The 27,399-nt window shown below is 41.9% G+C and overlaps 1 protein-coding gene across 8 annotated transcripts in view; it reads right to left on the bottom strand.

Moving 5' to 3' along the window:
* Positions 1-508: 508 nt before the first annotated feature.
* The window catches only part of GUCY1A1 (guanylate cyclase 1 soluble subunit alpha 1), a 72,291-nt gene continuing 45,400 nt past the window's right edge, over positions 509-27,399 (bottom strand). For all 8 annotated transcript variants that reach the window (XM_061384349.1, XM_061384353.1, XM_061384354.1 and 5 more), the window contains 4 exons: positions 25,466-25,951; positions 21,635-21,778; positions 15,330-15,484; positions 509-8,404 (listed from right to left, as the gene is read on the bottom strand). In XM_061384349.1, coding sequence (XP_061240333.1) covers positions 8,203-8,404; positions 15,330-15,484; positions 21,635-21,778; positions 25,466-25,951 — 987 coding nt within the window. In that variant the 3' untranslated portion in view covers positions 509-8,202. The remainder of the gene's footprint in view (positions 8,405-15,329; positions 15,485-21,634; positions 21,779-25,465; positions 25,952-27,399) is intronic.

A 27,399-nucleotide genomic window follows, 5' to 3' on the forward strand; every position in this document is an offset into this window, starting at 1 on the left:
AACCCCCAGCTTAGGAACACAAACGTTTTATAATGGGTAGTAACTGTGCCTGCCTTTTGCTCTGCAGGAAGGCATTATTGCTATTTTCTAAGGGCGCTTGTGCAAACATCCTTGAAAAGATCATGTAGAACGAAGGCAGTCAGTCCTCCTATTTCTCTACAAAATGCAAAAGAGTGATGGAAAAACATCTAGCAGCATGCGACCAGGACAAACTGACCCAGAGCTGGTGCTACTAACCATTACATTGCACTCGGATAAGCTGAGCACAGTTCTAGTCTTAAATTTAAGGTTTTTCTCTTTTAAAAAAAGATTTTATTTGTGATTTGAAAAACTTGAATATGAGTTTTGTCAGAAATAGGAGTTTTACATACCTAAAGAAATATATTTCAGTCATACTAGTAGTATGGGGGTTTCCTCTGTCTGAAACGGCAAGACCCACAAGAAAACAAAATATTCAATGTTGTTTTTGCTTAAGTCAACAGTTCATTTTCTTTTTAAACAGAACTCATTTAACATTTTAAGATTTTTATTTAACACTTGTATTACAATATTTATGTGGCAGCAATATTTAACAAGCTTCTGAGACACAGGATAAATTTCTGATAGATTTTGCAACTCTGCCAGAAGTAGAACTCAAAATAAATGTGTTATTTAAAACAACTGTTAAAGTAATAATAAAAGAAGTGTTGTTAGTATTAAGGAGGTTTTCAGTGCAAGGCTCAGTGGCTCTCCTATTTCACATAGAGGAACAATGAAAAGAAATACTTAAACCAGAAAAAAATTACTAGATACTTAGAGCAATGCACAGTTACCAAAAGCTTGAGAAAATACACTGAGAGATATGTTTAATATTTGCTAAAAAGAAAACTTTAGTTGCTCATATGTGAAGCCCCATGAATCATTCCACAGAACCAGGAGTGAAAGAACTTACTCCCTTTGTGCTTCAAAAATCAACTGGTCATATCTAAGCCAAAATTCACAGACTTCTGGTTCTTCATTCTCCTTTCATTCCAAATAGGACTTGCTATTTTCTCCCTTCTAGATAACAAGTTCTTGGTTTGAGGGTCTCTGCTACCCCACTGGGGTGGCCCAGGAGTAGATTCCAAGGAATCCCCAAACCTCTGGAAATTCATATCAGTCTTGGGGTATAAGAGCATGCCCACATGCTTGGGAAGGTGATGGTCTTATCTGTTATCTTTTATCCAGTTCTCAAAGTGATTTGTGACTCAATCAAAGTGGAGGCCCACCAGCCTGTTGTAACAGTTTCCAGAGTAAAATATAAAGACAATTCACTAGGGTAAGTGAAGAAAATACTATAATTTCTATTTATTTTCATGCTCTCTTAAAGATAAGCTTCTTACTATATTGTAATATATCAGATTGAGAACAGCATATTATATTAATCATAAATATTACTAATACATATATGATAATATGTATTTTTATGGATTCATAATATATTGTCAGTTTACTAAAAATTTTATTAATACTAATGGTGTGCAGAATCCAAAAGGTTGGAGAACGCTGCTTGAAATTAGTGATTATCAAGCTGTGTCATAGGATTCTGCAGGGCATCTTTAACTTACATGTGGGAGGAGGTGAAGGAACAGAACATTCTCAAATACTAATATATTTTTATCCACTTCCATTTTCCAAGATACAATTTATTTGAGGAAGCAGGCAGCTCACTGTGATTGAACAACTTCACTGGCCACCAGTGCTTCCAAAGGCACAGAATTTCCTGAGCCTTGTCTCTGTGACTTCCCAAAAGCCCTCAGCTTTACCTTCTTCTTGGGTATGTAATGTGTTGGAGTGTCCAACTTCTACAACAGCATCTTTGTTTTGCTTTGCTTTGTTTTAGTTTCCCCCAAGACTACCTCATTGCTCTTTCTTCAGTACAGATGGGTTTGGCAAAATTTCAGACTAAACAAACATCTTAGCTAACAGTTTAAGATTTGGGCATTATGCAAAGTCCTTTTCTGCCAAGTGATTTTCTTCTCAATCTATAAGGTTTAGTTGCAATTTAATGTTTTGACATGAAATACTTGGAAAAACTGAAAGGCAGCAGACCTTTATTGCAAATCTTCTACCAAAAGTCCTAGACCTGCAACTTATATGTCATCCCAATTTCTATCCCATCTTCCTGACACTAAATTTATTATGATGAAAAAGAATTTGCATTGATAATAAAAGAAGCCTGGCTTTTAGGATACCATTTTTTTAATCTTTTGGTTAGGTTTTTTTTTAATTTGCAATCTATGCATTTATGAAACCTATTTTTTTTTGCAGACACTGAATGCAGGAAGAATATAATAGTTTTAGAGGTAAAAGTGTGTGGATTGTGTGAGCTGGTCAAAACAGATGCATGTGTGACAGGTCAAAGGCAAAGCTGCTTCAGGAGAAATATAGGTGGCACTAAAGTGTAGAATGTTCCAAGAGTGCACGTCACCAAGTCAGTGCACATCACCAACACCACAAAAGAAGCATTTAAAGGGAGCCACACTTCGCCTACAATCTGGAACCAAACACGCAAAGAGCAGAAGGAAACTGAAGGCAACCGGACTGCAAAGGGCTAATCACTTCCAGAAGCTCCCCGCCTCTCACACTGGGAGGGATCCTCCCCCTCAGGAGAGAACAGTTTTCCCAGGATTGGAGCCGAATTCCAACAGAGACTGTACACTGCGACACTATAAAGTCTGCTGAATAAAGCAAGCTGTCCCTGCTTTTAGCCTGTGTTTAGACCCAGGGGATTGCACTTCCCTAGCATCTCTGTGGCAGTCTCTGCAGGTTTGGTTTTGCAGATGATAAGTCCTTCTTGACAGGCTTTGCAAGGCCTCTGGCCAGACTCCCCCCATCCACCGCCCTCCCCCTTCATGTGTGCCACATCTGTCATCCTTTACTCTGCGAACCCTCCTTTACCTAACTGTCCCCGAGGGAAACGCACCCAGGCCCACAATCAGGCACAGACAAGCTCCTTGTTCCATGGTTCAGGAAAGGGCAGCGCCCTATGATGCCACCCTGACAAATACCCATGAGAGAGTCCTTTCCTCTGAGGAATAATGACTTATCCAGGTAAAACCCATGCACTTATAGCCAGGATAATCCACTAACCCATTCTCTTTGGGACGACTACCTGTCACTTTAGCAGAGATGTGAGCGTGTCTTTCCAGCATTACACAGTCTAGACAGCATTCGGGCTTTGCTCTAGTGCTCTCAGGGTGGGATGGGGGCGTGCGTGCCCCCCAGTCACTCCTCCCTTCACTCCCCCTTACCTTGCCCAGCAGCCTGCTGTGTCCACAACTGCTCCTCACCTCACCATAGCTGCCCCGGAAGGTCTGGCCAAGTCACAGACGGGTAATTTGGAGAAAAGGTTAGTAGTAAAAACAAACAAACAAGCTACTGTAGCAACCATTCCTTCTTTCCCACCAAAGGGTGTGAAGGACAAGTGAGAGTGACATGAAATTTCCAGGCCAGGCATCCCAGCTTTGTGTTCATACTTATGGTCCTGCATCATTTTCTTCTGAGATACAGATGGATGCTCATTTAGTCATCTGTGCAGGTAAATTCCATCCTCATCCATGCTGCTCATGGCATGCTTGCACAGACTCACATCTCAGCATCACATTCCTTCCTTTTGCGCTTGAAGTGGTTTGAAAACTGTTGGGGAGAGAGGCAGAAGCCAATGGTCTGCTTGTTTTGCTTCTTTCTTTCCTTTATAAGCCCTTTTGAACAAAGGGCTCCATGGACATGAATAATAACTAATAATAACAATGATTAACAATCATAGTCACTCTGACAAATGGACTTTCTGTCCTTTTTCTCCTCCCCCAACCACTGCTCATTCCAGGCACCTGAGGATGCAGAGTGCACCCTGCACCCCAAGCCTCTGTGTCCATGTGCACACGTGCACTTGCCTGGCAGTCCTTCCCCTTGGCCTGATGAGCTACTTCCTCGAAGACTAAGACCCTTCTGCAGGCACTGAGTCTCCTCCTTTGGGTTCCATGGCATTTTGTGATTATTTTTCTTATGTGCACCTTCCAATTTTCTTTCTTGATAAAAGAGGCCTTACTTGGAATTCCAAAAACAGCATTATATGTTTCTGGCACATAGTAGTCATTCAGTAAAAGATGAACAAATACATGAAATGAGTTTCTTCAGTGCTAGGTTCAAAAACTTTGTGTTTTCTTACGAAGTCCAGATGGAAGCAGAAAGAGAAGGGAAAATGGGAACAGATCTTTGAACTCTGTATTTCACTTTGCAGATATCTCTGGGAGACTTCAAGGGAACTCTATGCTCACTTGAGAACGATATGTGACAAGCAAATTTATTCTGTGTACTGGACACAAAATAATGGGACAAGAAGTCATGGAAACAACAGAACAGAAGAACAGCTCATGGAATTCTCAGGAGGAATAGGCATCTGGGGACTCAAATTGTATTACAGAACAGTTGACTTGGCGGTAAGATTCGGCCCTCAACCCTGTCAGGACCCTCTGTGTCCACTCTTTATCCATTCTCAACTCCACGCCAGTCTCAAGCCTCTGTCTTGGTCCTTCACTTTCCTTGTGAACTCACCCTCAGGCTCTGTCCCTAGGCACCTTCAGTGATCCGGACTTGAATGTGTCTCTGACAAGTACATCCTCTAGAATTGATAAGGCAGAGATGAGAAAGGGATTCCTCCAAGTTTTTAGCATCCAAGTTGCAGATTTTGAGTGCATTCCATCACAGAAATGTTGTGTGTCCATCTGGCTACGTAGCGTCCCACAGTTAAGGAGCCTTTGCACACTGGGCTAGGTAATCCATAACAGGTGACTGAATATTTTTAAGAAAACACATTTTAGTAACTTTTTCTTTGGATAAAATATCAAACTTATGGAAAGATTGCAGGAATAGTACAAGGAATTCCCATGTAGCTTTGACTCAGATTGCTTACATTTCCCTCATTGTTTTCAACAGAGTCTGGTCAACAGAACATGCTGGTCATAGCAAATACCATCGTCCAACAACACAAGAGACAACTCTACACTAGACATCACCAGATGGTCAATACTGAAATCCGATTGAGTATATTCTTTGCAGCCAAAGATGGAGAAGCTCGATAACAGTCAGCAAAGACAAGAAAGACCTTGGGCTGACTGTGGCTCAGATCATGAGCTCCATATTGCAAAATTCAATCTTAAACTGAAGAAAGTAGGGAAAACCACTAAGACATTCAGGTATGACCTAAATCAAATCCTTTATGATGATACAGTGGAGGTGATTAATAGATTTAAGAGATTAGACCTGGTAGACAGAGTGCCTAAAGAACTGTGGATGGAAGTTCATAACGTTGTAGAGGAGGCAGTGACCAAAATCATCCCAAAGAAAAGGAAATGCAAGCAGACAAAGTGGTTGTCTGAGGATTCTTTACAAAAATAGCTGAGGAAACAAGAGAAGCAAATAGCAAGGGAGAAAGCGAAAGATATACCCAACTGAATGCAGAGTTTCAGAGAATAGCAAGGAGAGATAAGAAGGCCTATCTAAATGAACAATGCAAAGAAATAGAGGAAAACAATAGAGTAGGAAAGACTAGAGATCTCTTCAAGAAAATTAGAGATATCAAGGAAACATTTCATGCAAGGATGGGCAGAATAAAAGACAGAAACAGTAAGGACCTAACAGAAGCATAAGAGATTAAGAAGATGAGGCAAAAATACACAGGAAAACTATTAAAAAAAAAACAAAAAAGATCATCTTAATGACTCAGATAACCATGATGGTGTGGTCACTCACCCAGTGTCAGACATCGTGGACTGTGAAGTCAAGTGGGACTTAGGAAGTAATAGTGTGAACAAAGCTGGTAGAGGTGATGGAATTCCAGCTGAACGATTTCAAATCCTAAAAGATGATGCTGTGAAAATGCTGTGCTCAATATGTCAGTAAATTTGGAAAACTCAGCAGTAGCCACAGGACTGGAAAAGGTCAGTTCTCATTTCCAATCCCAAAGAAAGGCAATGCCAAAGAATGTTCAAAGCTATGATGCTGAAGCTGAAACTGAAGCTCCAATACTTTGGCCACCTGATACAATAAGCCAACTCATTGGAAAAGACCCTAATGCTGGGAAAGTCTGAAGGCGAAAGGAGAAGAGGGCAGCAGAGGATGAGATGATTGGAGAGCATCACTGACTCAATCAACATGAATTTGAGCAAATTCCAGGAGATAGTGGAGGACAGAGGAACGTGGCATGTTGCAGTCCATGGGGCTGTAAAGAGTTGGACATGACTTAGCGACTGAACAACAGATTGTTTATATTTTCCTTCACTGGTTCTGTGTGTGTACATGTGTTTATACACACAGAGAGAGAATATTTTTTGAATTCCAATTAACTTACAACTTTTGGAAAGTAAATTATTAGCAAATTTGTGTCTGCTTAAACAAGTGATAACACATTTTATGCTTTTTAATTTTCCTTAATTTCTAATATTTTCCTTGTAATAAGGGCTCAGTTCCAGAAAGAAAAATATATTTAAGTCTTGATTTTACTTTTAAATTCTTTTATTAACTTCATATGCTTGTAAGATTATAACTATATTTTTCCAAGTCCTGTGGTAGTCCCCAGTAATAGGATTGGCATTTAATGAGCCACATCAGTGCTTCAAGACACAGGATCATTATTGAGTAAATAATAATTATTGTAATATATATAATAATACACAGGGATGCTAAGAGACCTATCAGAAATTACTGGTATTCCTGAGGTCACCATGGACTAGCCTGGGGACCAATGGAGATAATTTTTAAATTTTTAAGCTAAATTACTTCTCAGATCCACAAATAAGAGTTTGCTGTATCTATAGCTCTGCTAATAGTGACCTAAACACTTTTATGTTCCTCTTTCTCTAGCTTTGAAGCTGTATTCATTTAAAAATCAGATCTTATCTCCAACCAAACTCTATGTTATTTAGTTCAGCAGAGATCTTAGACTAACATCACTAAAAATAAAAGTTTATGTTCCAGAAAAATGTTTTGAAAGTTCCAGAATAAAATCACAGCATCATTTTCTTCATCAACATTAACATTCCCTTTAAAAATATCATTGAGTTATTTCACTAGAATAAAATATTCACAGATGTGTACTTAAGACAAAAGCTTGATTCTGAGGACATATATACACACCAAAGTGCTCAACACAAATACTTAAAAGTAAGCTATCAGCAAAAAGAACAAGTCTTATTTCCGACTTCTGAACTTAGATTTTCCTCATGCAACTTTCTGTGGCTCAGCCTGGCAATGGAGGGTGTCTGCTGAAATAGGTCAAAATTACTTCAGTGTGTGTAAGTACTTTGCTTCTGACTTTATGGCTCGCTCCCTGAATGCTGCCTTTACTCCATGTTGCTTCAATTAAAGTAAATCATAATGATATTATTGCATTTTAATATAGGCCATAACCCTCTTTTACCCTGAAGATGACATAAAAATGAATTAATAGAAATGAAATTGCTATTATGAATTAAAATAGCCTTTACCATGTATAGACTTTTACAAATGTCAAAAAAGGAAATACTTATTTTTATGACATATTATGTTGTAGAGAATATTTTTATAAAATCATCTTGATATTTACAGGAGAACTACTTTAGATTCATATTGCATCTAACCCATAATGGCTTATTTTCTTTAAGAAAAGGAAAAAGAAAAAAGTGCAACAGGAAAAAAAAAAAAAACTCAGTCTATCTTATTATATATGCTAACTGTTAAATGAGGAAATGTAACAAAATGTACAGTTGAAAGGTTCAAAGAGCTTATGGTATCAAGACTATTGTTTCTATTCAACAAGCATTTTTAAGGCAACCAACACTACCACAAGCACTTTGATAACCAGGGCATTCGGCCAGGGCAGGACACGCAGACAGCTCACCAGGTGGTACAGGTCACTACATTACCTGATTTATATACAAGGTGCTGAGTTTTGAGTACAGGTAATAAGTATATTACATCCCCTCAAAGTCACTTTTTGAGGTTTCTTTGTTTTTCACTGAAAAATTGAATATTGAAGTGAATACATTTTTGTCATGTTAAGTGGAAGGAAAAGTAGATGGTGACTTGGCTCCTGAAATGTTAATACTGCTCCTCAGCTCACCACCATGCCAGTGTGCTCTCAGAGGGTCCACTCACGTTCCAAGGAGTCAAACCCCAAAGGCTAACAATCAGGTGTGTGTTTGGTTAATCTATTCCTGATGCTTTGCCTAAAAAATTGGCATTGGCTTCCTCAACATCTTTTTTCTGGAACCATGGCTTTGAAGTTGTTCCTTGTTGATACGCTTCCAGAAAATGACAGATCCCAGGAATGTCACTAGGAAAGTTTGGTGGAAGTTCTTCCCTTGATCGAGGTGTAAACACAAAACCAGGACAGTCCTTGAGTAATCTGGAAAGATTAAAAGGCAGATATTGATCATACAACAACATTGACATAACTGTCTAGTCAAGAAAAGGCAACATAACTAAGGGAACATTCCTGAGAATGTTGATAAACCCACCATCTTCAGTGTGATTGACAGAAAAATCCTAATGATGTTTACAAACACATTGTTCTTCACAGAAGAACAATGAAGAATCAATTTACAATAACAGAAAGTTCCACCAAATAATGGATTTCACTCATATTAGGAAAAATAACTATAAAATATTTTTGTAAAGATATCATCCATAATCTATACAATAGTGCAATTCATAGTAGTGGAAAAAAACCCAAATGATACAAAGTCTAATAATATAAGACAATAATAATATAGAACTGAAGGAGTTGAAAGGTATAAGACACTATACCCATTCATTTTGTAAATATTACTGAGAAATAATCATGGGCAAGAACTTTTGAAAGAAAAGTTCTACATAATATATACACACACATATATATGTGAAAGTGAAAGTCACTCAGTCGTGTCCACCTCTTTGTGATCCCATGAACTATACAGTCCATGGAATCTGCCAAGCCAGAATACTGGAGCAGGTAGCTGTTCCCTTCTCCAGGGGACCTTCCCAAACCACGAATTGAACCACGATCTCCTGCACTGCAGGCAGATTCTTTACCAGCTTAGCTACCAGAGAAGCCATATATATATATATATATATATATATATATACACAAACAGACAGACAGACAGACAGACACATATAATGTGAGAATGGGGCTTTCTCAGTGACTCAGTGGTAAAGAATCTGCCTGCAATGCAGGAGATGCAAGTTCAGTCCTTGGACTGGGAAGATCCCTTGGAGGAGGGCATGGCAACCCACTCCAGTATTCCTGCCAGGAAAATCCCATGGAGAGAGGAGCCTGGTGGGCCACGGTCCACGGAGTCACAAAGAGTCAGGCACAACCAAAGCAACTGAGTGCACACACAAAATGGGGAAATAACTTTGGGATCTCTTTGGATAAAGTTTTTATGAATTCTAGGTTAGTAGGACTAAAGTGAGGTTTAGTTGTATATATGTATACTCTACTTACTATCTGATATTTGCAATATGTTTTCTTCTTAAATTCTTAAGAATTAAATTTCCTCTTAAATTCAGATGTTCTACCAGCTTTTATTATTTGCTTCATTGGTCCATGAGGATAAACTCATTTTAAATTCTAATCACACTGATTAAGTTACTGGCTCCTCTTCCCATTTGCTTCCCGAGGTCTCTGTCAAATGCAAACTTAATAAGCATCTCTCTGATCTATTATTCAGGCCATGGATGAGAACAAGCTCTAAACCAGCTTCTACAGAAAATTACTCATATTGTCCCTTCCACTCCCCTGCAATGGGACATCTAAATGATGTGATGATATTATGCTAAAGTTCAGAACTGTGATGTTCTATATGTACTGAGGAAACTGCTATATAGACATGAAGGTCTCAAGGATTACAGACCTCAGACAGAATACACAAGAGTGTTCAATTAACTAATTTTATAAGCGCATCAATAAATATTTAGTCTGCAAAAGAATAAAACAAGTGAAATGATGTTTTAGTCATGGATTTGTAAATATTTCAAGTACCTATTATTTATAAGGCATCAGATCAGATCAGATCAGTCGCTCAGTCGTGTCCGACTCTTTGCGACCCCATGAATCGCAGCACGCCAGGCCTCCCTGTCCATCACCAACTCCCAGAGTTCACTCAGACTCACGTCCATTGAGTCAGTGATGCCATCCAGCCATCTCATCCTCTGTCGTCCCCTTCTCCTCTTGCCCCCAATCCCTCCCAGCATCAGAGTCCTTTCCAATGAGTCAACTCTTCGCATGAGGTGGCCAAAGTACGGGAGTTTCAGCTTTAGCATCATTCCTTCCAAAGAAATCCCAGGGCTGATCTCCTTCAGAATGGACTGATTGGATCTCCTTGCAGTCCAAGGGACTCTCAAGAGTCTTCTCCAACACCACAGTTCAAAAGCATCAATTCTTCGGCGCTCAGCCTTCTTCACAGTCCAACTCTCACATCCATACATGACCACAGGAAAAACCATAGCCAAGGCATAGTAGTTGGTAATATATAGTGAAAAATTACAGAATTCCACAGTATTGAAAGTGTAAGCTTCAAAGTGTGGTAGATCTAAGTTTGAATAACAGCAAAGATGTCAGATTTCTAGCCTTTAAAAGGAAACTATAATACACAGGGCTTCCCTCATGGCTCAAATAGTAAAGAATTTGCCTGCAATGCAGGAGACCTGGGTTCGATCCCTGGGTTGAGAAGATCCCCTGGAGATGGAACCCCATCTCTAGCTTCCTTTCTTCCATCCTTTGGAGAAGGGCATGGCAACCCACTCCAGTATTCTTGCCTGGATAATTCTATGGACAGAGGAGCCTGGCAGGCTACCATCCATGGGGTCGCAAAGAGTCAAATACGACTGAGCGACTAACACTTTCACTTTCATAATAATACAGGTCTCTCAGGACAGTTATGAAGATTAAATAAATTGTTTAAATAAGATTCATTAATCATCAATTGGATGTCACACAACACCTGCCATATTGGTAACAATAAGTTTGATAATATCAGGCATTGGGAAATAGAAACCTTCAGACACAATGGAACACAGATGGGTTTGGACAGCTGAGTGATGCTGAGTAAAGCTGAAACTGAGTAATGAAGTTCACGATCTGGGAATGTCATTCATAGGTATGTTATCTAGAGACATGTATATAAGTATATTTATCAAATCAGTTTGCATAATAATGAAAAACTGGCTATCCTGAAATTAACCATGGACAGAAGACAGAGTGGCTTACTTATATCCTAGAATACATATTACATCATAGGCACATCTGGCGACATGTTAGATTTATCTCTGACCTGCCTAGGAGAACCAACTGTTAAATACTCAGTAATCTGCAAGCCAATTAAACCATGGATAGGCTGAAACCAGCCACAGTGTAGTGTTTACACTTTAGAAATGGTAAATGCTAGAAGTCAGGGAGTATCTACTTCACTCCCCAAGCTGGTTGACCAGCTTACCACTGCATTTGGAATACTTTAACTAAATGAACTAGATTTATATGAATTGGATTTACATTTTATCAAGAAAAAAATCTCAAAAACATAATATTGAATGGATTCAAGGCAAGTTGCAAAAGAATATGGACAGGTTGAGTGGGAGTCTATTTTTCTCTGGTTTTATTTTTGTATCTGGTGCATTAAGAAGTGGCTTTAAAGCAAATCATTAGAATGTATTAAGAGCTTTTCTTAAGATCACACAGCTGGTAAGCCCTGTACTGGGGACCCATAAGACATGTCTTTTGACTACAAAGCCCATGCTTTTTAAAGAAACTTACAGATAAACACAGTGTCATGGAATTAGAAATGTTCATTAAATCTTTTTTAAAATCCAAATTTATAAGAAAAACAGGTTGGAAATATAAAACCATTTAGATGAAAGCTTGAGGAAAGAAAGATCCGAGATTAGCAGCAACAGTCCCAGGGCGGATGCTCACACACGGAAGGCGGTTTTCTTACTCCCCCGGACTGGACACCATGTCCTCCAAGCAGCTGCATCAACTCTCCTAATTCTGTCATCTGCCCTTTACGCTCCTTGTTCCCTCACAGAATCCAAGTCCTGCTTCTGTGTCACCTCAGGAGTTCCTAGGTCAACCTTCCCACCCACAGGGGTGGCTCCATTATGCTCCATTATGCCCCAGTTTTGTCTTTAATGATCTTGGGATCATCACACACCCTTCTCCTCAATCCACTGATCCAAAACTCAAACGATACCAAACCTAGTCTCTGTGAGTTCTCTGCAGTTCAGTAAAAACAAATAAAAATGCAGAAAATTGTCCCTGAGAATAAAACTCCTCATGACATTTAAAAGAAAGGAATGTATAACTGCTATTACATTGCTACTTTCTAAATTACTGATTAGAATTTGGAAACAGAAGTTTGAAGGTAGTGGATATTTTTGGGTGTGGGGATGTAGTCTGTGTCCTAAATGTACAGGTTTCATAAATATATCAAGGAAGGTAAGCTTCCTAATATTATTTTGTTGAGAAATACCATTCCAGGATTTAATGTTCTATCATTAAAGTTCTGCAAAGAAACAATCACCTTTTATATCTGCATGAATTCTCATAAAATCTACCCTTGTCCTGAACTTAACCATTTCAGGCACAGGGATGAGCTGAGATGACCACGTGAGGGTGTATCCAGGGCAGGTGAGGAATGTGTCCCTGAAGAGATGACATCTGACTTAAGGTCAGATCACGAGAAGGAGGAAAACAGGAGATGACCCAGGAGAGAAAGGGAAAGCAGATTCAGGAATCAGTTTAGCAAGTCTGATGAATAAAAACGAGGCTGGGGTTGCAGGAGATCCATGAAATAAGGAGAAAGTGGAAGAAAATGAGGTGGTAAGAGCTGATGTGACTATGACCAGAGACACCACTTGAGTCTGTGGTTACAAGTCTGATTTTATTCTGGTTGCAGTGGAGGCCACCGGAGGGCTTGTAGGGCAGGGATGACAGATCTGCTTATGGTTTAGGAAGAGAACTTGGCTCTCGTGTGGAGGATGAGCCAAGGAGGAGGCACATGAGATACAAGAGTGAGGGTGATGCTGGGCTGGGCTGGTGGCATTGGAGGAGGTGAGAAGGCTATGTGCAGGACACACGTGTGGAGGCTGGGGTGGTGGCACGATGGGGAGAAGGGAGAGATCACTCTGAGGTCCCTGAGGTAGACACTGCTGCTCTTTAAAGAGACTGATGGAGTTTCGCTGGGTGGGAAGTAGATTTTATCCACGTGGGGGTGGGGAATTGGAAATCAGTTGTTCTAACATGATCACATTAGCCATCTAATAGGTCAATTAGTCACCCAAGTAGAAATACAGGACAGAATTATATGAATCTACTGAATCTATATGATCAGTAGAGAATCATGGGTCAGGCTAGAGATAAAAGTGGTAAATCATAACATTTCAGAAACATGAGAACACAGACATGGCTCTGGGCAGGACAATTTTCCAAAGTTTAGTGGTTTTGAGACAGCCTGCGACCTGGGGATCCTTTGCTGCAATGCTTGCACCTGGACAAACTTCCCCTCCAGCAACAAAATACAAAGAAACTGTGGGAGTCAAAATAACTATGTGCATATGCAGCTGCAGCAAATTTTGGACCAAAAAATACAAAAAGACCAAAAACCCAACTGCCACTTCTGAGGAGCAAAAGCAGGGGATTGGAAGCAAAAGTAGGGTACTGCACATGCCCCCTGCACTCAACACCACCAGAGGGATGGGGAATCCACCTAAGCCACCCCTTCAGCCAGACCCCTGGACACACCCTACCCTCACCCCATAAAAGCAACTAGCTTATCCTCCACTCCAGGAGCAAGCAAGGGAAACTTGTTACTTGTTCTCATTCCCTCCTGTTGCAGCTGCTGCTGCTGCTGCTAAGTCGATTCAGTCGTGTCCGACTCTGTGCGACCCCAGAGGTGGCAGCCCACCAGGCTCCCCCGTCCCTAGGATTCTCCAGGCAAGAACACTGGAGTGGGTTGCCATTTCCTTCTCCAATGCACGAAAGTGAAAAGCGAAAGTGAAGTCGCTCAGTCGTGTCCGACTCTTCGCGACCCCATGGACTGCAGCCCACCAGGCTCCTCCATCCATGGGATTTTCCAGGCAGCAGGGGCCCCAGTAAAGCCTTGCCTAAATTTTCTATCTGGCCTCTAGTCAGTTTCTACTGATTAAGGATTGCAGTAACCTGGTGGGGAACGGTTTTGTGGAGACAGCAGCAACCAAGACAAGGAGAAGGCGCAGCCACAAGGGAACCTGGTGAATCCATTGTCACAAAAGCCTGAAGAAGAAGATATTCAAAACATCCTGAGATGGTGAGGAAGATCAGGAGAGAGAACTGACCCTGAGTTTAGCAAGGGGAGCCATTGGAGTGGCCTGTGAGGGACAAACACTGACCAGAGTGAGCTGAAGAGCAAGGGGAGGCCCTGAGCACAGACGACCTGTGTGCAGAGTTTTTCTGGAAAAGGAGCAGGAACACAAGGAGACAGCAGAGACAGTCTTGGAAACAAAACAAAGATGTTACCTTTAAAGAGGTAAGTAAACAGATATGGCTGTATTTTGATGGGAAGAATCATTTCATTGGAGGAACTGATCATAGACAAGGCTGATATTTTCAAAAGAAAATGTTTGAAAGGACAGCAAATCCGGAGCAGGGCTGTTGGTCCCCAGGACAGGAACCACACACAGTCAAGAGTGCCAGGGAGCCAGGTGCACTGGATCTGAGCATGAAGCTGGAGCAGGTCTTAGCAGATTTCAACCTTTCTTGGGCAAAACAAAGCAAGGTTTTCAACTTAGAATCAGGGCTGGAAAGGAAAGTTGTTTGGAGTAGAAAGAAGATGCTATGAAACCATCATAGCAGTTCATTTGCTTAGATCTGGAAAATCTTTTTGTTCTTCGAGGATTTCCATTATAATTTGATTTTTCAAAGCAGATAAACTGTATATACAACTGGCGCATGAATTAAGGGCATTCTTTTCAGGGACCATGCCCATCAACTTGTGTGGTCTCTGTAACTCTGGTCAGTGTTAGAATACCTCCCAAGCCTGTGAGAAGGAATACATTATTACCCTTTGCTTAAAGGGTAATAATGGGGGAGATAGGATATACATTGAGGATGACAGCCAGGCTACAGGTATCTCAGAAGGGTCATTCCCATAGACTAACAAGTAGTTTAAAAACCGTTAAAATGAGGATGACTCAATTATGACTTTTTTCTAATATTATCTAAGCAAGAAAATGTTATGAAGAATGAGACAAATCAATGAACAAAAATGACAACTGCATATAAAAGAGTACATTGCAGGTGCTCAGTGGGGTCATACCTGTAAGTGGTTGGGCTGACGTTGATTTTCCGGGGAACGCTGCACGATTCAAATTTGTTAGCCAGGGTGACATTGTTTCCAAAAAGGCAGTAACGAGGCATTTTAACTCCAACAACTCCAGCAAAAACTGACCCAGAATGCAGCCCAATGCGCATCTGAAAGCGAAAAGTCAGTCAGTGTTCTGGAAAAACACTCCTGCTTGTCAGTGCTGTTTGTGGACCTGTTGAAATTATTATACTCTTCACTCTTCCCACACCTCCTCCTTCCTCCAAACCTCCAGCCAATGTTCCTCTACTCCTCCCTTCCAAGGAAGAACCACTAGCGGGGCATCAGTCACCCCTCTTCACTTCTCATGGATGCACTTGGGTTTATCACACAACATGTATTTCACTCGTCTTTCCTATCTGAATCAAAGCCCCCCACGAACCTACCACAGTCGCCATGGTGACCAGACGAAGTCTCTGCAGGCTACGTGAACATGCTCTGTCCATTGGGTGAGACAGACAGGACTTCTGGAGCCCAGAAGCTGTTTCCCAAAACACCGTCACTTCTCAGGATATAAAGTGTGGGTGTTTAGGTATTTTGCTCGCAAGAACTTTATGCCAGACACTACCTCACTATTCAAATGACCAACCCGGGGAGAAAAAGAATTGTAATATTGAAGCAGAAAATGATGGAGGAAGCAGAAAGCTGGCATTGCTGAGCCTGGATCGCAGCGACTATAAACACTTCAGTCAACATCTGGATCCATGGAAAACAAGAGTTGTGCCATATCTGGGTATAGGAGGCAGTCAGAATACACTGAGGTGAATGTTTAGGAATTCTGAAAGCAATTGATAATTTGGAGAGCAGTTAAGGCAATGTTTTGGAGAAGGCAATGGCACCCCACTCCAGTACTCCTGCCTGGAAAATCCCATGGATAGTGGAGCCTGGAAGGCTGCAGTCCATGGGGTTGCTGAGGGTCGGACACGACTGAGCGACTTCACTTTAAGGCAATGTTTTAAACTGGGATCTTTTAGACTGAAAACTGGCTGATCTTAGAGGAGGCACAGATTTTTAAATCACTGCTACAACGAAGCAAGTGAGAGTAAAGATGTTTAAGATGACAATCAGACACCACGTTTGCTATTTTCAAATTCTATGTTCAGTTGACCATTTAAAACAAGTTCCATCAGATTCCTGTATTGTACACAGAGGCTAAGGACTTAGTCACCTAGATGTAATTTAGAATACAGGAGACCCCACACTTCCCAAGTTTTATGGCTAATTTCAGACCTCTTCTAGAAACTTCTGAGAATCATTTGTTAAACCATGAATTCTGCAACATTTTTAAACAAAAGCAGTACATCATGAATCAAGGGATTTGTATTAGAAACCAAAATTCTGCTAATAGCTGGCAGTCTGACTTTTTTAATCGAAGTATACTTGACTTACGATATTATTTTCAGACATACAATTGTTCAATATTTTACAGATCATGCCCTACACAAAGTTATTATAGAATATTAGCTCTTTTTCTTGCACTGTACATTACACCCTATAACTTACTTATTTCATACCTAGTGGTCTGTATCTCTGACCCCCACTCCCTGCCCTCTCCCTCTACCTGCTTCTCACTGGTGACCACTGGCTTGTTCTCTGCGTCTGATTGTCTGACTTTCTCTAAATCTCCATATTTCCCTTGTACTCTTTCCTCACCTAAAAAATTCAGGATTGGATTACTTTTAAAGCCTCTTCTTCATCAGTTTTACTTTAAGCACAAAAACATAGATTTCTATTGCATCCAGCTTTTTCTTCCTTAGGAGAATAGGGTTCTATACATAAACAATTAACAAAGAACAATTTAAACAAACCAAGAAAAGGTGACAAAAGGCTATCTTCTGCTTATAAATACCAGGCATACTTTCATAAGTTTTTATTTTCTTTGGGCATTCTTCTCATTAAACCAGTTTCTCCCTTGTACCTAGTTATTCTAGCTTTTAACAGGACAAGTTCATCATAGTGTTTTAATGTTTCTATTGCATAATTAATATAGAAATGCATCCTCCTTGTAAACATCCAAACAACACAGACAAGGCCAAGGTCCTTTGCTTTCTCCCCTCCCTCCCTCCCCCGGCCCTGAACTGCACTCTTGACTCCAAAGCTATATCAGAGATCTTTGTAAATTTACAAGCACAAAAATGGTCCAAAGTTTGAGGTGCCCATCATGCCCCAAGTGGAAATCTGTTGGGGAGTCTCCCAATCAGGGCCACTTTAGACATAGCCCGTCCACACACTGGCTGCTGGGCTGGGAGGGAGGCTCCCAGAGCATGCACTCTGCACTTCCTGACTCCCGCTGTGCTTCTCAGCCTGGTCAAAGTTTCCATCCTAAGACAGAATTCACCTGCGGTCTTCCAAGCCTCAGTGGGTGGGTGTTGGTAAGGAAATTGGTAGAATAACCAGTAGACAGTTAGTACACATGACACATTGGAGAAAGACATAGAGTTTGAAAACAAAAATATTTCCTATTCTTTCACTGTGATTCCATTTCATGGGGAAGGAGGGTAAGAATGCGTAAAAGCCTGGGTTTTGCACCCAGAAACACACAGCTTCAAATCCAGTAGAGTCTTGATTGCCCTTGTCCATCACTGAATTGTGGATTCCTCTACAATGTGGCTCAATTATATTATACATTAAATATACTACATATATACTAAGTAAAATGATGTTTAAGTCACAACTGCTCCCGTGACACACATTAGTGTTTTTTTCTCACTACTAAAAATAGTCTGCACTTTTGGTAATTCATGAGTAACCCCTAAGGCCATAAGAAATTTCCTAGGTCAGTACAAATAAAAAGGCATGTTTAAACCTGAATTTATAGGTCAGTAAAACTTGCCTGGAGAATCCCAGGGAAGTAGGAGCCTGATGGGCTACTGTCTATGGGGTCGCTCAGAGTCTGACATGACTGAAGTGACTTAGCAGCAGCAGCAAAGCTAAATTATTATCACCTGGGTAACCATCTTTGAAATTAGCTATAAATAATTCTTGCAATTGCAAAACTGTAAAAGTACATTTCTACAAATGTCAAAAATCATGGCACTAACCCCTTCCCCAAACACACACATCTTAATTATAGAATCCATTTAAGTGGAGATCACTGGGTTTATTATTAATCCGTATATTTTATGTATTCACTTTGATGCTATGAGATTCCTCATCAAAAAACAAAACAAAATATAATTATCTTCTAAAAAATTATAGAAATTAACCATCTGGAAAAGTCAGACACTGTGATGCTTTTAAAACACAGTGGAGAATTGTTTCACACTCTTCCTATTGTGACCTGGCATCTATGTCTTCTCCCTTCTGGGCAGGCTTAAGGTTGCTTTGACCAATACAATGGACATGTCACCGTGTATCTCCTAAGGCCAAGGTGTAAAAGGCCATGCAGCAGATACCAACTTTGTTCAGTGGACACCCACCCCCAGGTAAGAAGTGTGACTATCCCAAGGCTGCCCAGCTGGAGCAGGACATGTAAGCACTGGGCTGACAGTCCCAACTGGGTCCACCCTCTGCCATGCCCAGCCACAACCAGGCAGGTGAGATAGGCGGCATGTTGAAATGGTCCTCTGGTTCAAGTGATGTAATCCCAGCTACTCTGCATGCCCTCAACCACTGAGAATTCCCAGTGGAGGTACCAGATACTGTGAGAAATGACAAGGTACTCATGCCTCATCCAAATTCCACCGCACAGAATCAATGCATCACAAAAGCTCTGTGTGTCAGAATGGCTGTGATCCAAAAGTCTACAAATAATAAATGCTGGAGAGGGTGTGGAGAAAAGGGAACCCTCTTACACTGTTGGTGGGAATGCAAACTAGTACAGCCACTATGGAGAACAGTGTGGAGATTCCTTAAAAAACTGGAAATAGAACTGCCTTATGATCCAGCAGTCCCACTGCTGGGCATACACACTGAGGAAACCAGAAGGGAAAGAGACACGTGTACCCCAATGTTCATCGCAGCACTGTTTATAATAGCCAGGACATGGAAGCAACCTAGATGTCCATCAGCAGATGAATGGATAAGAAAGCTGTGGTACATATACACAATGGAGTGTTACTCAGCCATTAAAAAGAATACATTTGAATCAGTTCTAATGAGGTGGATGAAACTGGAGCCTATTATACAGAGTGAAGTAAGCCAGAAGGAAAAACATAAATACAGTATACTAACGCATATATATGGAATTTAGAAAGATGGTAACAATAACCCTGTGTACGAGACAGCAAAAGAGACACTGATGTATAGAACAGTCTTATGGACTCTGTGGGAGAGGGAGAGGGTGGGAAGATTTGGAAGAATGGCATTGAAACATGTAAAATATCATGTAAGAAATGAGTTGCCAGTCCAGGTTCGATGCACGATACTGGATGCTTGGGGCTAGTGCACTGGGACGACCCAGAGGGATGGTATGGGGAGGGAAGAAGGAGGAGGGTTCAGGATGGGGAACACATGTATACCTGTGGCGGATTCATTTTGATATTTGGCAAAACTAATACAATTATGTAAAGTTTAAAAATAAAATAAAATTAGAAAAAATAAATAAATAAAAATGCTTAAAAAAAAAACAAAAAAAAACAAAAGCTCTGTGGTTTTATACCACTAACTTTAGGGAAGCATGTCACACATCAGCATATAACTGGGACGACCATTCTCTTAAGAAATAGTTGTGAAGGCTTACACATACAGCTTCTATTGATAGTAACATTGGAGAGAAAAAGAAAGTGAAAGTTAATGGCTCAGTCATGTCTGACTCTTTGTGACCCCATGGACTGTAGCCTGCCAGGCTCCTCTGTCCATAGCATTCTCCAGGCACGATGCTGGAGTGGGTAGCTGTTCCCTTCTCCAGAGGATCTTCCCAACCGAGGGACTGAACCTGGGTCTCCTGAATTGCAGGCAGGTTCTTTACGGTATAAGCCAGAGCTCTGGCTAAACTTCTTTTTCCTCCTTCTCTCTGTATTTTATATCATGCCAGATAGGATTCCATATTATTTCAAAGGCTCATTTCTGAAGGTCATCAATTGAGGACTGTTCTATAAAAGTTAAGTGGCAGACTCACTTCAAGTAGGACAAATAAAGATATCTGTTCATGTGTTATCTATTAAATCTATGCCAGGCACGTTAATTTTATCATCTGCAATAAGACATTCTTATTCTGGGATCTGGCTTATTTAGAAATTTTGGAATTTTATGTGTCCTGGAAAATATTACTAGATTACCCAGTCCACATTCATTCTAGTTCAATTCCTCCCCTGCAGGGCTCAAAAAACCCAAAACTACATTTTTCAAACTCCCTCGAAGTTTCTAGATGTACTGAGGTTTTGGTGAATCAGACGCCCTTGCATAAGCTCTGGGAATCTGGATTTCTGCCTATAGCTTCCCTTGTGAGCACAGCAGAAGACTGCGTGCTCCATCTCCCAGGCTTAGCAGGGAGCCCGGTTTCTAGTCATTCAATTTGTGAGTCATGATGCAGGATTTCCACGTTGCTGATGCAATTACAGTGGGTACAACTCTGCTGTGCAGCCAGTAGTGGAGACAGCTACTTTCTGAGCACAATGGTTTGCTGCCTGGCTGTGGCTGTGTGGTTCTAGAACCAGCTTCCAGATCACAGAGGAAGCCATGGTTCTGAAGCATGGCTTTAGGATCCACTCTCTGAGAGCTCAAGTCATGGATGGCTTCCTTGGTCCTAGTGATCTGTAAGCCACTTACAGATTTTCTGATGCTTCAATGAGCTGGAGATCTACTCTATGCAACTAAACCCTGATGGATGCACCATTCTACTGATAACTAACTGTAGGGAAAAGGCTAATTAGCCAAGCAGGTACTGGTCAGGCTCTCTCACCCCATGGCCTCTCACTCTGGCCCCACGTGTTGTAAATACATGGTTATGTAACAGCTGAGCTAACTTATAGCACTGTGCATGCATGTCACAATGTACCCACTTGGGCACGGGCCACTTCTGTTCTGTAAACATATAGAAGATCCACCTGAAAAGCCCTTGAGGCTGCGTTATGGCCACGGTTATGGCTGTGTCCGCTGGGTCAACCATGAGAAAATACAGCTTGTCTGCTGCTATGGCTGCTGTGCCAGTCAGGAAAGAATAAACATGTCTGCAGTTCCTACAGCTCCTTGACTTTTCTTCCAGCTTCCCCGCTGGCACCTTGCCTACCCACGGTTCAGAGAACAGTGAGATACAGCAAGACTAACTACCCAGCATTTACTCTCGTGACATCTCCTGAACAACACGTGAGCAGGCTCACCTTGATGGGTTCTCCGTGGGGAGACACGACTTCATGAGAGAGTTCCATCATCTTGAGGGCCATCAGCGCGATCTGAACAGCGTGGGTGTCAGTCTCTTTGTGTAAGCCCCCAGCCACACAGTACGCATCGCCAATCGTCTCCACCTATGCACAACAGATTCTCCACATTACAAAAAAAAAAACAACAAAAACCCAGGAAGCATCACAGTGTACATCATACAGCAGAAATTACATCATGAAGCAGAAATCTCAGCTTCATGGGCCAATGGAACATCAGAGTCAATCACAGACTCTTGGAAAAGGTTTTTCTTTCCAGGAAACTCACAAGGTTTCTAAGCTGAAAGGCAGCACCCTGCTGTGAATACAGTGTCAGGAGGGGTGTCTGCTCCCAAACTTGCCACTGATTCCCCCATATCCCTGCACCTCTTTCTTCCCACACCGTGTAAAATGGACTTTGTAGAAGCAAATGACTTACTTTGAATCTATTATAATATGTTTGAGATATTGGGTGATATATCCTCTCAGCATAAAATACAGTGCTTTGAACAAAGTAACTACTGAATCAAGATCCTATGAATATAGTTAAGGTTAAAACTGACATTGCAACTTTTCAAAGAACTTTTGGTGCTGTCATAGCAATGATAAACTGTCTACATGAATATTAATCATAAAGTACTGAGACTAAGATGTCAAACAGGAGGCAGAGACAATGGTGATTGGAAAGCTATCGGAAATCAATCTCTTCTGTGAATTTCACGTATTGATCAGTTATTATCATTGTCATGATTGCTGTTGTTACGAGTGATTTTCAGTTGTCATGCTGAATATAGAAAACTAACAGTTCATTTAAATCCACAAATTAGCTACCAAATTGTAATAGGTGCATTTTTCTCCTCCAAATTCTTATTGTAACCTAGATCATATCACTGTTCTGATCCAAAGCTGGCAATCTGGAGGGGTGAAGGTGAGAGAGAAGAGAAAGGGGGACAGCATCAGCAATTGCTTATTTCACTCAGAATAAATGCCAGAGCCCTTAAGCTGCCCCCAAAGTTCCTGTCCTGCCTTTCTACTGCCCCTGATCCTGATCCTTCTCCTTATTCTCTTTCTTGCTCACTTTGTCCCAAGCTGCTGGCCTCCTGTTTTCCCTCAAACATTGCAAATGTTTGTTATTCCTTTGTCTAGATCAGTATTCCTGCAGGTGACCACTAGGCACGTCCTTGGTTTCCTCAGGCTCTGCTAAAACTCACCTTGCAAGGAAGGTGATTCCGGCCACTTCCGTGAAATCCCTGGCTTCCCTGCACCTGCTCTATTTCCTTCCAGAGAGAGCACACCAGCTGGGGTGCTGTGAATTCACGCCTTTGTTGTCTGTTTTCCTGGTGGAAAGGGAGCTCCCTGAGTCTGCTGTCTCATCAACTCCTCCACCACTGGGGCCCAGGATATTCACCAGTGAGCGAGCCTGGCATCCGACAGTATCACCTTGGCCGCACACACGGAGATGCACTCAGCCTAGGCGCTAACCTGTCACAGGGCTCAAAGAGCTACTCAGTAGGGGGAGAGGCCCCCTCAGCCCTGCTGGAGCCCCTGCGCTGGGAAGCGTGGCATGATGTCCCCAGCGTCACAGGGAATCTATCCTGTCCTCTATCTGTGTGTCCCTCCCTGGCTCCCTCCCTGCTCTGGGGCTCTTATCACAGGGACTGGACTCCGCCCCCCACAACGCTGGCAAACTCTGGAGGACCAGTAAGGATATTCTAAACCACTAGATAAATAATCAAACAAGCAGGAAAATGACCAAAAGAATGAAAGAAAGAAAATGAAACTGAACGGAGTCCTGGTCCAATTCGGGGCTGGGATAAACAAGCCAGCCAGGCACAGGTGAGCCGGTGATGGGAACACACTCTGTATCCTAAGTGTATTCTGAGGGGAGGCCCCCTCCCCGTTTATTCACAGCATCTCCAGTGTTTCCACACAGCGTTGACGTGAACAGCAGGTGAAGCGAGGACACAGACTCACCAGCTGGGACAGCAGCTGGGTCCCCAGGGGACTCTGCGCCCCATCCTCACCATGAGGAGTAAGGCTCTGAACGCTAGAGAGGAGTGACAACAGTTTTAAACATTTCAGCAGGGAGCACCATGCAGCAGTGGGCGGCTTCTGTGAGCAGCTGGACAGTTTGCAGAGGAGAGCGAGACCTCCTCACAGTTCTGAGAGGAGACCTTCTCAAGACATCAGCTGTCTACAAATAAATACAGTGAATTCCACAAGAGGCCATCCAGCTTAACCTAACTGAGGCCAATTATTTTATCTGTAATTATACATGGACCTCTTTTTTCCCAAGGGAAACACAGCTCTGTCTGGAATTTCCTGTTAGAAATGTTTTAAAGAGAAAGTTTCACCGTGAGCATCTAGACTGGAACCAAGCAGGGCTTACGTTGTCCCATAAATAATTTTTGTTTCCTCTTTAATCATTTATTTTTTTCATGTTAGGTTAAGCTCTGAAATGTCAGTTTTTTATGTGGCAAATTAAAACATGATTCAAGCCACATAAATGAGAAGCACGCTTTATTCTTCAAGCCAATGCTGAGAAATATGTAAGAAACATTAAATCAGTAAGAAAATGTTTTACTTCTAAAGAAACAGTCAGAATCTCTTCATTGGTTCTCTTATTAATAATGTGTGCCAAGTCATTTCAGTGGAGTCCAACTCTGTGCGACCCCATGGACTATAGCCTGCCAGGTTCCTCTGTCTATGGGATTCTCCAGGCAAGAATACTAGAGTGTGTTGCCATTTCCTCCTCCAGAGGATCTTCCCAACCCAGGGATCAAACCCACATCTCTTATGTCTCCTGCATTGGCAAGTAGGTTCTTTACTACTAGTGCCATCTGGGAAGCCCCTTATTAACAATAGTTACATTAAAAATAGTTTATTATGTTTCCGGGACAATCTCTTTACATCCCCAGAGCCTAGAATGATGCCTGGTACCCTGCAGGCACTCAGTCAACCCTGCTGGCTGATGAATAACAGATATTTTTTTTACCGTAATCTTTATCAGAGCTCCGTTCATGAAGATTACAGGACATAAAGCATGTTATTCGTGCATATTAACTCTGTGAATGGATATTATATCCTCTGTTTCAGAAATGGGAAAGGTTGTTTAACTTTCTCTGCTTACAAAGCAAACAAGGCAGAAAACGAGATTTGAAGACAGGCCGTCTCCTGCCCTTGGTCACCAGACAAGCAGGTGATTTGAGTTTCTGTTCCCTGGCCGTTAAAAGCATCCTGTTACTCTATACTGAATGAATGTGTTGGAAGACAATTGATGTAATCCCCCTGCTTCTTTACTTTTGCAGATGGAAAGGCTACATCCTCCCTCTTTGAAACATCTCAGGCTTAACAGTCTGTCTTGGTATTTCCCTGGTGGTCCAGTGGCTATAACTCCAAGCTCCCAATCCAGGGGGCCCAGGTTCAATCCCTGATCAGGGAACTAGATCCCACATTCTGCAAATAAGACCCAGAGCAGCCAAAAAAAAAAAAAAAAATCAATACTTAAAAAAAAAAAACAGAAAACAAAACCAAACCAATTCATCTCAGTTTTCACAGTCCAAGTGTCAGGCTCACTGACTTTAAAACGTCACCTTTCTGAGGGTCTGGCAGCCCACTCTCTTGCTGTCACCCTGCATTCTGTGAAAAGACACAGTGGCTGTCCTTTCTGGAATAATCATCTCTGAGCAGATTCAGAGCCAGAAGACACCCATACAACGAAGGCAGGATGTCTGCTCCCAGGACAGGCTCCTGGCCCAATGCCCAACTCTCCCCGTCCAGGGCCTGGCCCCCTACCTTGTAGACATCCAGCTCTCCACACTGCCGGTCAAAGCGGGTGTAGAGTGCGTTGAGCATGGTGATGACCTGCAGCGGGGAGCACTGGGAACAGATGGCCGTGAACCCCACGATGTCCGAGAAGAGCATGGTGACATTGCCGAAGCGCTTGGCCTGCACAGCGTGGCCCTGCCACAGCTGCCGCGCCACCTCACTGGGGAAGATGGAACACAGCAGGTCCACCGTCTTCCGCTTCTCCTCCTCCAGGGCCTGGTGGGCCTGCTCCAGCGTGGCCTTCAGCTTGCCCAGCCTCTTCTTCAGGCCATCCTGGGCCCTGGCCTGCTCCCCAATCAGCACCACATCCCGCAGCGCGTTGTGGATGGGGATGTCGGAGAGGTACAGCCCTCGGCCCGTGAAGTCTTCCAGTCTGTCCACGCAGGGTGAGCCCAGGAACAGGATGGAGCTGGACTCCACCATGTAGATCATCTGGCCTTTGAGGTCCATCACCTGTGTAAAAGGAGGACCAAGCTTTGTGGCTTATTCACGTTCCCAACAGACAAAAAGTGAGGAAACAGGAACAGTGATAATCTCTTCTTTTTTTTTTTTTTAATAAGTCACACACCTTGCAGGATCTTAGTCCCCCCACCCCACCTTTGTTTTTAAACTTGAGCTTTTTCTACTTGTTGACAAAAACAATAGGCTCTCTTACGGTTTCAATTTACTATGAGCTCTAAAATGCATGCATACATCTGGAGAATATACTGGAGAATTGTTGCTGTTCAGTTGCTAAGTCATGTCCAACTCTTTGTGACCCCATGAACTGCAGCACACCAGGCTTCCTTGTCCTCTACTGTCTCCTAGAGTTTGCTCAAACTCATGTCTACTGAGTTGGTGATGCCTTCCAACCATCTCATCCTCTGTTGCCCCCTTTTCCTCCTGCCCTCAATCTTTCCCAGTATCACAGATTACACAGAAAATATGATTTTTCAATCAACAATGCCCCAAATTCTTACTTCAAGTCTTTCTCACTGTGTGCTACACTGATGCTTCTGCTCCAACATTCTCTCAGCAGCAGCCATCAGCAGAAGGGTGCACAGGACCCCTGGGGGAGGGGGCTTCACGTTTTCATTCTGGGTCACAAGCTCACATGTGTGAAGGAGACAGATGTGTACATACGTGTTAACGAAACAGAGCCACAAAAGCAGCCTGGACGTCCTTCAACAGTGAATGGTTAACCAAAGTTCAGGACGACCACACAATGGGATACGACACGGCCTATCCTATCGTGAAAGAGACCGGTGTCTAATGACATGGAAGAATACACACAGATATCATTTACTGATTAAAAAAGAACTGTAAAAAGTGGCTTTTTTGTTTTAAACAAAAATGTACATAATGTTTTTGATTTTGCAATGGACATCTTAAAAGTAGTACCTATTTTTAAACATTTAGTTGTACTGTGTTTATGACAAAAAGTAATAAAGCTGTTTCCATCTGGGAGGACAGATGGTTTGTCTTCTGGGTTAACTTGTCCAGAAGAGAGGTGCGTTGTGAGCCTTTCTATGAGCTCAGTTATACTACTGACTGTGGTTTCGAAACTTCTTTTCTAAATCACGCATGGTTCTCTACTATGAGATGAGAGCAGAACACTTTCTCCCACATTTTCTAACAGTTAATCAAACAAGTTATTGATTTTTTCCATGTCTATTAAATATTGACTTAAGAATCCATTTAGTTGCCTCCTCTAAGAAACAAGTCATTTTTGTTTCTTTGTTGTAGAATTCCTCTTATTATCCAAATTAAGTCAGCTATTTTGTGATGATCGAAGCCATATTTTTACATAAGTATTTTTGTAATTCAGCTATAAAATACTCCATAAATATTTTCCAGGTGACGCTAGTGGTAAAAAACCAACCTGCCAATACAGGAGATGTAAGAGACATGGGTTCCATCCC

The sequence above is a fragment of the Bos javanicus genome, chromosome 17 (assembly GCF_032452875.1).
Source record: "Bos javanicus breed banteng chromosome 17, ARS-OSU_banteng_1.0, whole genome shotgun sequence".
Classification (NCBI taxonomy): Eukaryota; Metazoa; Chordata; class Mammalia; order Artiodactyla; family Bovidae; genus Bos; species Bos javanicus.